We start from the raw sequence: 13944 nt of genomic DNA, 5'->3' as shown, positions 1-13944 counted from the left end.
GTCGCTTGTTATTTTGACAGAGAGACAGGGAAACACGCGCACTAACATTTACATACATCCGTACGCTTTACACACTGCTGTACACACACACATATACACACACACACACACACACACACACACACATACACTAGTATAGAATCAGGCACGCGCGCGCATACAGACACAGACACACACGCACTCGCACACCAGAAACAACACAATTAAATACTGAGGGAAGGGGGAGTAAGAAACAAAGAGAGAGAGAGAGAGAGAGAGAGAGAGTGAATGAATGAGGGGGAAGTTATAGTGTAAGTAACGGAGTGAGAGGGGTGAGCTAGACCTGTGAATGACGGAGAGAGAGAGAGGGGGAGGAAAGGAGATTGAGGGAGGAGTTTGTGAATTGTACAGGCAACCTTGTAATAATAATAATAATAATAATAATAATAATAATGAAAATAGCTACAACAACAACATCAATAATAATGTCTATTTAAGAAGAGAGAGAGAGAGAGTGAGTGTGTAAGCTTTCTCTCCTCATACCATAACTCAGTAAACAAGCAGTCGCATACTTATACATCATCTAAACAGACACACACACACATCTATATATATATATATATATATATATCTATAACATCTTTATATATATATACGCACACAAAAGCACATACGTCAAATACACACGGACACACACACATATATATATAGACACGGATATAGACACAGAAACAGACACAAACTCCAACAAACACACACATATATATAAATACATACACAAAGACATACATCAAGTACACATACACATACACACACACTGGGCTGGAGTGTGAGCAGTGACAAATGTTTTTTTTTTTTCCTTTTTCAAAAACTTTCATACTCTCTCCTTGACAAAAGCATGGAGCTTGGGCCGTTTTGAAAACACTTTCCTCTAAACAGCTTTAATAATTTAATACCAGCATCAAGCCCCGGGGAGAAAATATACCAAAGAAAAACAAATCAGAGCCCTAAAAATTATTCTTATGATTTTTCAGCAATTTCAGAAACAAAAGAAAAAAAGGGATGAATACCGCGCAGTCTTATTTCCCTCGACTTCAAAATTGCGGCTTTGTGCCCTAAATGAAAAAAAAAAATAATCATACCCCTACACCCTATCAGTAATAAGGGCTTCTAACCCCCACAACACTTTTGTTTGTCTCCTTTATTACTTCCCCCCCACCCTCGAACAATTGATCGAAAAAAGCTTCTAAACTCGCTGGAACGAAGTTTACGGCTCACCCCTTTTCGTAACATCGTACCCCTCATCGTCTTTCAAAATTCAGTCCTTGCTCCCACTACCAGCATCTTCTCATTATCCTACCCTCGTTTTAAGGAATACATTACTCGCTTGTATATAGCACCACCGCCGCGTAAATTCACAAAAGTTTTCTACAATTTTTCTGCAATAATAATTATTATATTGCTTAATATAACATCTGATTTGTTTTTACAAACCGCGGAATATCACAGTTCGGATACCTATACACACACGCGCACCACACACACACATATATATATATATATATACAAATACGCAGGGAAGATTATCTCTTTCTTTCTTTCTATCACGATCTCCTCAGTCTTAAAAATATCATCTATATAAATGTATGTATAGTTATTTACATGTATATCGCTATACTCCTCTCTGCATACTGCCAGGAAAGCTTTTTTTAAACCTTATGTAGATCCAAAATATAATATATATATATATAAATATATACACCCGCCATACACTTTGGAGTATTATGCGTCTAATTGGACGGAGCTGTGTACATTTGGTGATTTTATGGACTTTTCTTTTGCTACATAACCCTGTCCAAGGTAAGTCTTTCATTGATATATATATATATATATATGCGTGTACATATGTTATAAACAATCAACACAAGCAAACACGATCATTTTCTCTTAGACATTTTAAAAAATATTGGCGATCTCCCATCTAAATCCTTGTTGTATTTATTCCAGCTCTTTACTTATCTGAGTTCGAATCCTACCGTGGCCAGTTTTGATATTCGATTCTTTTAGCTATTGATAAATATATTTGTACGAGTACTGAGGTTAATTTAATCGACGAAACCACCCCCGGCCTCGCTGTCTTAAAACTTGTGTCCTCGTGTCTTGGTGTAACAAATAATTTTCATAATTTTACTTGTGTTCCCCAAAAGTTTCGAATTCAAGCCCCTTCGTGGTGAACCATCCTGTCATTCCTCCGGGGACTAAGTACCAAGTGGAGGTTGGCGGTTCTCGCGATATCATCTCAATATGATATGGAGATTTAGAATGGTGTCATTCGAAGTCCCATATCTCATGGTTTGGCATAGGAAAGTTATTTCCGTTATATGAAAAAGTGTGTGTGTGCAAATCGAACGAATTACCGTTTTCCTTTCCTATCAGGTTTGGAACTTCGAAGGACAGCTATTAAAAACCAATGCCACAAAGGGGAACTATGATATTCCTATGCTAGGAAATATTTCTCTACGTTCTGAGTTCAAATTCCGACAGGGTCAACTTTGCCGTTCATCCTTTTGGGGTTGATGTAATCGAGTTATCAACCCTACCCCCTTATCTCAAAATTTCCGGCATCATGCCTATTGAAGAAATTATTATAAATTCCGTCGAGGTCGACTTTGCCTTTCATCCTTTTAGGGCCGATAAAATAAGTACCAGTTGAGCATCGGGACGCTCTCACCGCAAAATTTGAACCCACCACCACCACCATTATTATTATTATTATTATTATTAAGTTTCTCCAAAAGTGAAACTTTTTGGATTTGCTTTGTTGCTGCTATATTTCTGGCAATTAACACGTTAATTAATTCCCGCCAATCGTCCATCGTTTATCAGCAATTAGAGAACGCCTGTGAGAGTAAAATGATAAACTAACAAACGGAATAATAATAATAATAATCCTTTCTACTAAGGGCACAAGGCCTGAAATTTGGTGGGACCCCAGTACGCAACTGGTACTTGTCGACCTCGGTGGAATTTGAACTCAGAACGTGCAGATGGAGGAAATGTTTCTATGCATTTTGGAATAATAATCAATAAAATGGTCAGATCTTGCAAATGGAAGGGGTCAACCGTCTTCAGTCAACAAACAACCACTTTCGGTTGATTTTCCTCTTATTTTCATTATTTGTCGTTTGGGTACAATTGGAACATAGGTACACAGGTGTCTCTGTGTCTTCCCCCACCCTGACTTTGTTTCCTCATGCGCGCCTACCGATTATTTTTAATTTTTTCACATTAAATTCCAATCTACATCATCAGAACATTTTATTTAAAAATATCCATTTGCCTGGAAGTTATGAGGAAACAAAGTCAGTGGCGGATGTGGTGGTGGTGGGGAACACATACATAGGTTGGTGTGCCGTCGTCTGTCCCTTTTTTTTCTGTCTGTTCTACAGTTATTGGAAAAATATAAATATAAAAAATATAAATATAAAATATATATATATATATATATATATATATATATATTTAAAAAAATAAATAAATAAAACCCTGTCTGTTTTTGCAGTTGTCCCCTTCTCCATCACTCATCCCCCCCCCCATTCCACGACTGCTACCCTTCACTGGTGTCCGATTTCAACCGTTTGACCATTTGTCATGGTCCTCCCTCCCAACCCTAACCTCCTCCTGTCCATGTTTTATCAATGTCCGCTACCAAACAATCTTGACCATTTGCTATGATGGGTCCTACTGAAATTTATTTTTTAAACCAGTTGATACTGACCCCATTTTCTGGCAGCTTGATGTTTGTGACCCCAAATGTTCATTCCCCCCTTCCATGCTTTTTTTTATGTCCTACTTTCTTTTGTTGGTGTATGTGTCCAGTGAAAGCGGCAGAAAGATAGAGAGAGAGAGAGAGAGAGAGAGATGGGGGCCGTTAGTTTCAACTGTTTCAATGATTCACAATTTAGGTGACACTTAAAAAAGAAGACTCTTGGCAGTGTGTCAGTTCAACTTAAGTCACTTAAAGAATGTGTGTGTGTGTATGTGTGTGTGTGTGTGTGTGTGTGTGTGTAGGCTGAGGTCAGTAGTGGCCCAGGCCTTTACACATACGCGCGCACTTTGTATCAAACGGCTCATACAGAAGGAAGTATATTCATCCAATGTATATATGCAATGTAAAATGCGTGTATGTATAGATATATATACACCTCTGTGAAATCTTTGTTTTTTTTTTTATTTAATATTATATATAAACACATTTTGTAGTTATATACACACACAATAATAGAAAAAAAACCAAATATGTTAACAGATGTTTTAAAATTTTCATTCTGAGTTCTACAGCTGTTTCAATGGTTAAAATGGAAACATCAAGCGCGGCTGTTTTTATGAAGCTTCTCAAACACATGGTTCTGGGTTCAGTCCCACTGCGTGGCACCTTGGGCAAGTGTCTTCTGCTATGACCTCGGGCCGACCAAAGACTCGTGAGTGGATTTGGTAGACGGAAACTGAAAGAAGCCTGTCGCAGATATATATGTGTGTGTGGTTAATGCATTAACACACACACACACACACACACACACACACACACACACACACACACATATATATACACATATCTACGACAGACTTCTTTCAGTTTCCGTCTACCAAAGCGCCTATATATATATATATATATATATATATATATATACACACACACACATACGAGGGTGTATGAAAAGTCTTGAGCCTCAAAAAAAAAAAAAAACATGGTACAAGACTTGAAGGATCAAAGTGGTTCGGCAAATGGTGACCGATAGAATAAGTGCTAGTTTGACAAAGAATAAGTCCTAGGATCGATTTGTTCGACTAAAGGCGGTGCTCCAGCATGGCCGCAGTCAAATGACTGAAACCAGTAAAAGAATAAAAGAACGTGTGTGTGTAAAAGCAGTGCCAATATCATTTCATGTGTAAATATAATTAAAATATGAAAGCCAAAACACCGTTACCGTTTTAAATACCGAAACACCAGTTATGCACACACTCATATAAGCTAATGATAATAAAACGATGAATGAAAAAACTTCGATTAAGTGGGAACAGATTGGCGCGCCACCGACTTCATCCCCTCACAACCTTCGATGAAAATTTGCTGAGGATGCGTTTCCGAGGAAGTAGATTACAATTTTGTTAATAAAATTAGAAAAACTAAGCAACTGGAGAACATTTTGGGTCGTAACCTCAACTGGTTTTCCGTAACTATTGCATTTTCACATTTTTGTTTTTATATATACTTGAACCATCAATGATATATACATGTGTGGTTATATACTGGAAAACCTATTTCTGTCGAAAGGTCCTGAAATGCATTTTAAAGAGATTTACGAAGAAACAAAATCGGAATGATCCGAAACTGCTTAAATTTTTTTTTTTTTTAACTGTTACAATTATATTAGTACTCCACATCCACGAAATGGTGTTTTTGTAAAGTTTCATTAAAATTCTCACTCTTCAGAAAATAATGAAGAAACAAAGGGAGGGGGCGCACCAAACTGTTATTAATGCTACAAAATCTAGAAGTGTTAAATAAAATCTGAAAACAGGTAGGGGGAGATAAATACGATAAGCTCAGTTGATAGACATTTCTGGACAACATACACAGACAATGCTGGCTGGGATGGATCTGAGTTCTTTTAATTTTTTTAAGCCATATGATGAAAGCAACGGATATGTTTCGATGCAATAAGACCTCCTCAACGAAGCTTGTTCTGCTCAGTTGGCAAAACTAAGAACCCCCCCCCCCCCTACATACATTAAATGTAATAACTTTAGCTCAACCACTTGATATTTCAGTAAACTTTTAACCTAAATAGCATATTGGTAAAATGAAAAAGGAATGTGTGTGTGTATGTACATATATGTGTATGTACGTATATGTGTGTGTGTGTGTGTGTGTGTGTGTGTGTACGTATATATATGTAGGTTATATATATATATATATATATATGGGGAGGGGGGATTTTTTTCAGGACCGGGTCGTGTGTCTCGGATAAATTCACATACCACATCAAAACTTATGAGGATTCCTTTTCCCCTGCGTTTTTGTTTTCTCCCCCACCCCAAGCCAAATTTCTACATAATTGCAATGTACACCATTTGAAAGATATTCGTTGGTAATTTCATTTAAAAAATATATACCTTTTTTCAGAAAGTTATGAGGAAACAAAGCCGAGATGTGTGAATTATTTGAAACTTCTCTACAACCCCTCACCCCCGAAAAACTTTTTTCCCAACAAATTCCGATATAACCGTACTCTATACCTTCAAAATGTATTTGGAAAATTACAGTTTCAATGACATATTTTGGCAATGTTTCGGTATTTGTATATGATGTCAGTCGTGAATATATGTGCGAGAATGTGTTTGACTGTTCAGCTCTGATGGGTAGATGAAACGGTGTCACACATTCACTCATTACGTCATTGACTTTTACCGAAAGATTGCCTTATTTTTCAGAAAGTAATGAAGAATCACCATCGGTTGGATGGACACATCTGTAGTAATGCCGGTCGTATTTTTGGAAGACTCTAACGCTTTGAACAAAAAGCTTAGCGACACTTCTGAGTTCAAATTCCGCCGTGGTCCACTTTGACCTCCATCCTTTTGGGGTCAATAAAATAAGTACCAGCTGAGCAATGGGTCGATTTAATCAGGACCAGATTAAGACCCATCGAGGCTCTAAGCACTTAAAAGATTTTGGTGCCCCCATAAAAGATTATGTAATTCAAAATATAAACAATAACAAACCATAAAATAAATTTTTATTTTCCAAAACGAAACACAACAGTAAGAGGGAGAATAATGTTTATTTTTGTCTCCTTCCACTTTATTTAGGTTTGAAAAGTTTCCTCCTACCTTTTTGAATTGCAAATTCTTTGATCGGATCCTCAAAATTAATCTTAGGTAACACATCTCGATTTGGTAGAGATAAAGGCATCCCGAATATTATTTCAGCAAGTTTAAAGTGATTTCTTTTGTGTCGTCAACCATTTACCATTTCTGTGCCCCCTCGTTCCCTTGATGCCCTAAGCTTGTGCTTATTTTGCTTTATGGTTAATCCAGCACTGGATTTAATCCACTTACCTCCTCCCCTCGCACTTGTTGGTCTTGTGTCAAAACTCGAAACCAATTAATCTAATAGCTGGATCAAATTTAGTTAGAAGTTATATTTGACATGTGTAATTTATAACTATTCTTTTGGTTGTTTTTGTAGTCACATGTCAAATTTGATGAAGTAAATCTATGATTAAAGACTCTCCGTCCGTGACTATCCTGTCTTTTCATCAAATAGAGTTTGATTCGTCCTAGTGATAGCTAATACTTGATAAGATACGCGTACATACATAATATCGAGTTGTTTAGCATAATATGGAGACGGTTTCGACATGACCATCCCATCTATGGTTTTTTTCCTAGAAATATTGTATTTTGAACCACATAATTCAACGGGTCTCGGTATTATATCTTCAATATTATTGTCGTTATTAAAACCATGAAGCTGGCCTTGGACCTAGAGTAGAAACGCTTATTAAAACTGTGAATGCGGCAAGCTGGGGGAATCGTTACCGTGCCGGACAAAGTGCTTTACGGCATTTCTTCCGGCTCCTTTAGATTCTGAGTTCAAATAAAATAAGTACCAGTATCGATTAGCCACGCTCCTTAAAATCACTTACTATGTACCTTAAAACAGAAACCCCTTTCGGGTCGATAAATTGAAGTACCAGTCCAGCAAATTTTGAAGACTATGACGAAAACGTCGAATTGGTAGAGTGTACCAGCTGTTCACGTTCGAGTTCAAATCCCGCCGAAGTTAGCATTATCGTTCATCCTTTCGAGTCGATAAAATAAAGCACTGGGATCGATTTAAGTTCTGGAACACGCTTATCTCAAAATTGCTATCCTTGTGTCTAAATCAGAAACAGCCGTTAAAAATATGATTTCTAACCAGCCATCCTTTTCCAAACTCTGATTGGCGGCCTTTGGGAATTAGCTATCACCACCTCATGGAGAACGAAACGGACAAGGAGTTGGGCAGTCGTTTCCTTCTGTGAAAGATTTTTTTAGTCCAAAATTTTCCAAGCATATTTTTACCTTCTTCCCAATTCTCTGCTCCCTTTCCGGTAAATTTTTACTAATTATTACACCCGTCTCACAAACCTGGTGTAATAGTAAATAAAAATAGAAAATGAAGTTTTTAAGCCTAAGTTTTCCCCCTAGGCAATTCTGTGTCCCTTTTCCGGCAAATCCTTACTAAACGAATATAAATAGTAAATAAAAATACAAAATAAACTTTCAGTTAAGTATCGGGGGACAGAAGTAATCGACTGACAAACTTCAAAATTGCTGGCTCTGAGCCTAAATTAGGAAAGAAGCTCTCGTAAAATCCTAATTTCTAACCATCATTTAATGTAACATACTTAAAGAAGACTGGATTACTACGAAAACACTTCTTTCCTACCCCCATTAAAAACAAACCCTCTATTTTGATCAAATTATCTTTAATTATAAATACGTATTTCAGTTTAGTGTTACCATGCTCTTAAAATATCTCTGATCTTTTGACAACTATCGCATATTTTCCTGTAGAGAAAAATAAATGTCGAATCCTAAAAAAATATATTTAAAAACTTGTTGTGTGGGAAAGGTATGTTGAGGATTGCAACGTGATAAAATACTTTGCAGCTTTTGAAAAAGTTTTAGCGATAAATCATATTAATTTTTTTTTCTCTCTCTTTTGATAACGCGGGTCTTTCAAATGTCGAGAGTTTTTGTGACGTGAGTGCGTGCGCGCAAGCGTGGACGTATATGTGTATGTGTTCGTGCGTAACGTGTATGTGAATATATGTATGCGTTTGTGCACCTGTGATGTATATGTGTGTGAGAGAGAAGTATGCGTTTTACGTGTGTGTGTGTGTGTAGGCGCCGTGGTTGTTTGTATAGACACACGTCACTATATCTACATGTGTCGATGACTGATGTTGAGGAGGAAAAGGAAGAGGTGACTTAAAACGTGCTGAGGAAGGGTTTTTTGTTTTTTTTGTCGTCGTCAAAACCTTACGTTACTTTATATCTGTAGAGCCTTCAACAGTCACTTTTATACACTATCGACACACTGAGAAACTTTACATAGCTTGTGTGTGTGTGTCCGTGTGTATACGAGATGGAACAGATCCTACAATAGTCCGACTGGCACAGAATACATATACGTAAACAAAGCTAAATTTAATATACAGACAGAAACTTAGTGGAGGCGAACAACTAGTGGTAATTAATAAATGCACTTTCTCGCCTCCTCTCTCTCTATCTCTCTCCCTATAGGTTATATAGGCATTCCTAAATTTCGCTAAAAAGTATCCATTTTTCTGGAAGTTATGAGGCAACAAAGTCGGGGAGGGAGGTACACATCTGTAGGAATGCCAGCTATATATATATATATATATATATATATGGAAAAATGCAAGCATGAAAAGTAATTCATGCATTTTTCTATCATTTAAGCCTAGGAAAAGTATACTTTTATTTTAAAATAAAAAAAAAATTATGTTAATTGCAGATGAACAGGTGCTTTACTGCCCACCTTTAGACCTGACATATTTTGATGTAACTTTTTTTCTACTGAACCAAATCTCAAACTATTTATGCCAAAGTGTAGCTGAGGAGATGTCCTCTTTAAAACTATTAGAACTGAATTAATGGTGAAGCTTGGAAGCTGCTACGATTGATGAAATGGTGGACTTAATATATTCACCCACGATCGGGGTTGAATGATTTCTGGATATAAAGTAGGTTGTGGTTCAAGAGTTCCTTTCAAAACCATGTGGATTCGGCTTCAGACCTACATTGCAGCTATATATATGTGTATATATATATATATACTTTTTAAATTCATTTGATTGCGCCCATGTTGGAGCACCGCTTTTAGTCGAACGAATCGACACCACGACTTATTCTTTGTAAGCCTGGTACTTACTCTATCGGCCTCTTTTGCCGAACCGCTGCGTTACGGTGACGTAAACACACTAACATCGGTTGTCATGCGATGGCGGTGGGGGGTTAACACAGACACACATATGCATATATATATCATCATCATCATCATCATCATCGTTTAACGTCCGCTTTCCATGCTAGCATGGGTTGGACGATTTGACTGAGGACTGGTGAAACCGGATGGCAACACCAGGCTCCAGTCTGATTTGGCAGAGTTTCTACAGCTGGATGCCCTTCCTAACGCCAACCACTCAGAGAGTGTAGTATATATATATATATATATATATATATATATATATATATATATATATATATATATATATATATATATATATACGACGGGTTTCTTTCAGTTTCCGTCTACCAAATCCACTCACAAGGCTTTGGTCGGCCCGACGATATGGTAGAAGACACTTGCCCAAGGTACCACACAGTTACGCTTGTACCTAGGTATGCATGTGTATATATATGTATGTATATATGTATATATATGTGTGCGTGTATCTGTTTGCATCCATCTCACCCTCACTACTAAACAATCGGCGTATTTCTTCTGTTATGTTTTATATCATGTAGAGACGGTGTAAAAGTCAAAAAAAAAAGGGAAGCAGAGAGGAGACATACAATATGTGTACATACTAAGCTTGACTGCAGGCAAGGAGTAAATGAATGCTACATACACACATGGAGACAAAGGAAGAGAAAGTGTGTGTGTGTGTGTGTGTTTATAAAGAGAGAGAGAGAGAGAGTGTAAGTGTGCGACTGAGACAGCACCAAGAAAATTGATAAAAGTCAAATGATAATAATTGTATTTCGGTTGTATTTCCTGTTATTTTCCCATGGTTGCAAGAGTCTATACTTTCAAAGTTACCCATCCATCATATGATAGGTAATACCTCAGCATGTATAAATAAACTTCCAACAGAACAGAAGCAAATATTAATAAACTAGTGTTTGGTTGCACTGGCTAAGAAAAAAAGAAGAGAAAAGGCCATTAAACCCATAAGCATATAGAAATATATAATACCATCTATCCTTGTGTGTGTATACTATATATAAATATATATACAATGTGGCTGTTTTTTTTTTTTTGTGGGGGGTGCACAATTTCATTTGATATTTAAAAATATAAAAGGTTTTGCCCCCATAAACCGTCTACTGGTAACTTTTTATAGCAACTCATCCACACAGGGATATATATGTGTGTGTGTGTGTGTATATATATATAGTGTTTATATGTATTTGTGTATATATGTCTATGTATCTCTCTCTCTCTCTCTCTCTGCATGTTTATATATATATATATCTTAAATGGAAGAAGTATGTCATGCTTGAATGAAAGAAACGGCCAGTAGTTGTGTATAAGATGTCAAAAACCAGAGTAAATTATGTTGATAGAAGTCAGAGTAGCAAAAAAAAAAAAAAATCTCTGCAAAAGTCCCAAAAAACTCAAGAATTTTGATAATCTGTTATTTAAAAACATTCTGATATCTTTTCTTCTTTTTGACTTGTATTTTATACTTGCTTCATTTACTGGGACTGTGGCCATGCTGGGGCACCACCTCGAGTTGTTTTTTAATTTTTTTTGTTTTGACTCCTTGCCACCCATGCCTCAATCCAATTTCTTCCTCTTCTCATTATTTCAACATACCTTAACCATTTAAGTCAGATACATTTCTCTCTCTTCATCTATCCTTTCTGAAGAAGAACATAGACTTGAAATGTTAAAAATCTCTTCTTTTTTCCCGAAAGAATGACAAACAAAGTGTACTTACTAATGCACACTATTTGTTGTTCTTTCACTTCATTTTTGTCTTTTTTTTTTTGTATTTTTAGACTATGCTCTTTTTAAAACCTGGTACTTGTTCTATCGGTCTCTTTTGACTGAGTTACTAAGTTATAGAGCTGGAAAGGCAGAGGACTGCACCAAGCTCCACTGTCTGCTTTGGCATGGTCTTTACAGTTTGATGCCCTTCCTAATGCCAACCTTGGGCAAAGTGTCTTCTTCTATAGCCATGGGCTAAACAAAGCCTTGTGAATGGATTTGGTAGATAGAAACTGAAAGAAGCCCTTTGTATATATATGTATATATTTATGTGCACATGTCTGTTTGTTTCCCCACCATTGCTTGACAACCAATGTTGGTGTGTTTATGTCCCCATAACTTAGCAGTTCAACAAAAGAGGCTGATAGAATAAGTACTAGGCTTACAAAGAATAAGCCCTGGGGGTCAATTTGTTTGACTAAAGGTGATACTCCAGCATGGCCGCAGTCAAATGACTGAAACAAGTAAAAGAATAAAAGAATAGTTAAAAACCTTTAGTTCCTGGACTAAACACTTGTGATTCAATTAAATCTTCATATTGTTTTGAATTAATTATTCATTATCTTGAAGCTTTGTGATTTCAATGATGTGATTCTATATTTTTAGAATGACATTGTAGAGTAAGTGAGAGAAGCCTGATCTGGCCAGTTTGAACTTAAAACAGGTGGAATATTTTGGCCTGATGTGATAAGTTTAAATCCTAATGGGTTAAAAAAAAAAGAAGAGAAAAGAAAACGGCCATATTTTTAATTTAACTGTCAAACAGGGTGGGATAACTCTAGACATGGTTTGGTTGTTTTAAGTTGACATTGTCAGTGAAGCATGGTTGTCAATGTACTTGCTGACTTAAGAGATGAATGAATGAGTTTTTTTTTTTTAGTCCCACCATTCATTCAAATCACTTTTCTTTTTCTTCGCTGTGTTTTCTTTTGTTGGTGGAATACCTCTTTTCTCAATCTTTCCCCATTCAAAAAATTCAATTATATTCTTTTACTCTTTCTATAGAAATAACTTACATTGTTGAAATGTATAGCTTACAGACGCACATGCAGTTCAGATTTGAACTACTGAGAATAATAATGATTCCTCTTATCATAAAGCAGTAAGATGATAATGAACAGGTAGAATTGTTAGCAAGTACTAAGCAGCATTTCTTTCAGCTCTTTAAGTTTTGAGTTCAAATCCTGCCGTGGTAGACTTTGCCTTTCATCCTTTTCAGGCTTAACAAAATAAGTACCTGCTAATAACTGGGGGTGATGTGATTAACTAGACACCTCTCCTAAAATGTCAGGCTTTGTGCAAAACCGTGCAGTTTAGAAACCAATTTCTCAACCACACAGGCTACACCTGCACCTTTATAATACATACACACACTTCTGCACAGTATTTGCATTTTATTGCTACCCATGCAAACCCTCACTAATTTTCTGATTATTCCAGACTTAAATCTAGATCTATATATATAACTTCACAAGAAAAACACTAATGTATTCTATCAGCTGGCGCCATACACAAAGCTGATAGCTAAAATGTTACTCAAATTAAACAACTGGATTATATCCTGGTTCTACGAGCCTAAGTAGTTCACAGGAGAGCTAAGTCCATTACATAGAACAAGTGGATTATGTACTGATTAAATAAGCTTTAAAAGTTCACAGGACAGCTAAATCCATTAAAGTTCATGAACGATTTTCCAAAGACCCATAAAGCCTAAACAATAAACCAACATCTTTATGTATTTCTGGAATTAATTCTCTACCAATTCATGTTATTTCATGGTAAGCTTTTAACACATTATCCATCAAGGCTTGTTCCTGGAACTTAACAATGACTCCATTTATTTCCAGTTACACTGCATTCTGCTTAATTTCAAGGAAATGCAATGTTTTTGCATTTTCCCAATATTTCACAATTAAACTTTAATATTTAGCACTTGTGTCATTTAGATATCCTTGGAACCATGTCACAGATACAGAATAAAAATCACATCTGTTTTCCATTCTGGCATGGGTTAGACAGTTTGACAGGAATTGGCAAGCCAGAGGGCAGTACTAGGCCCCAGTCGTTTGTTCTAGAATGGTTTCTATGGCTGGGTGCCCTTCCCAATGCCA

At 36.5% G+C, this 13944-nt stretch overlaps 1 protein-coding gene across 1 annotated transcript in view; it reads left to right on the top strand.

The window, feature by feature from the left end:
* The first annotated feature begins 817 nt into the window (after positions 1-817).
* Positions 818-13944, top strand: part of LOC106873852 (uncharacterized) — a 146491-nt gene continuing 133364 nt past the window's right edge. Inside the window, exon 1 of the mRNA XM_089339145.1 lies at positions 818-1839. Within this exon, the coding sequence (XP_089195271.1) occupies positions 1764-1839 (76 nt within the window). The 5' untranslated portion in view covers positions 818-1763. The remainder of the gene's footprint in view (positions 1840-13944) is intronic.

This window comes from Octopus bimaculoides, chromosome 21, assembly GCF_046866305.1.
Source record: "Octopus bimaculoides isolate indiv1 chromosome 21, ASM4686630v1, whole genome shotgun sequence".
Lineage (NCBI taxonomy): Eukaryota > Metazoa > Mollusca > Cephalopoda > Octopoda > Octopodidae > Octopus > Octopus bimaculoides.
Note: the sequence above shows the minus strand (reverse complement) of the source record. Positions and strands in the feature narration are given on the sequence as shown.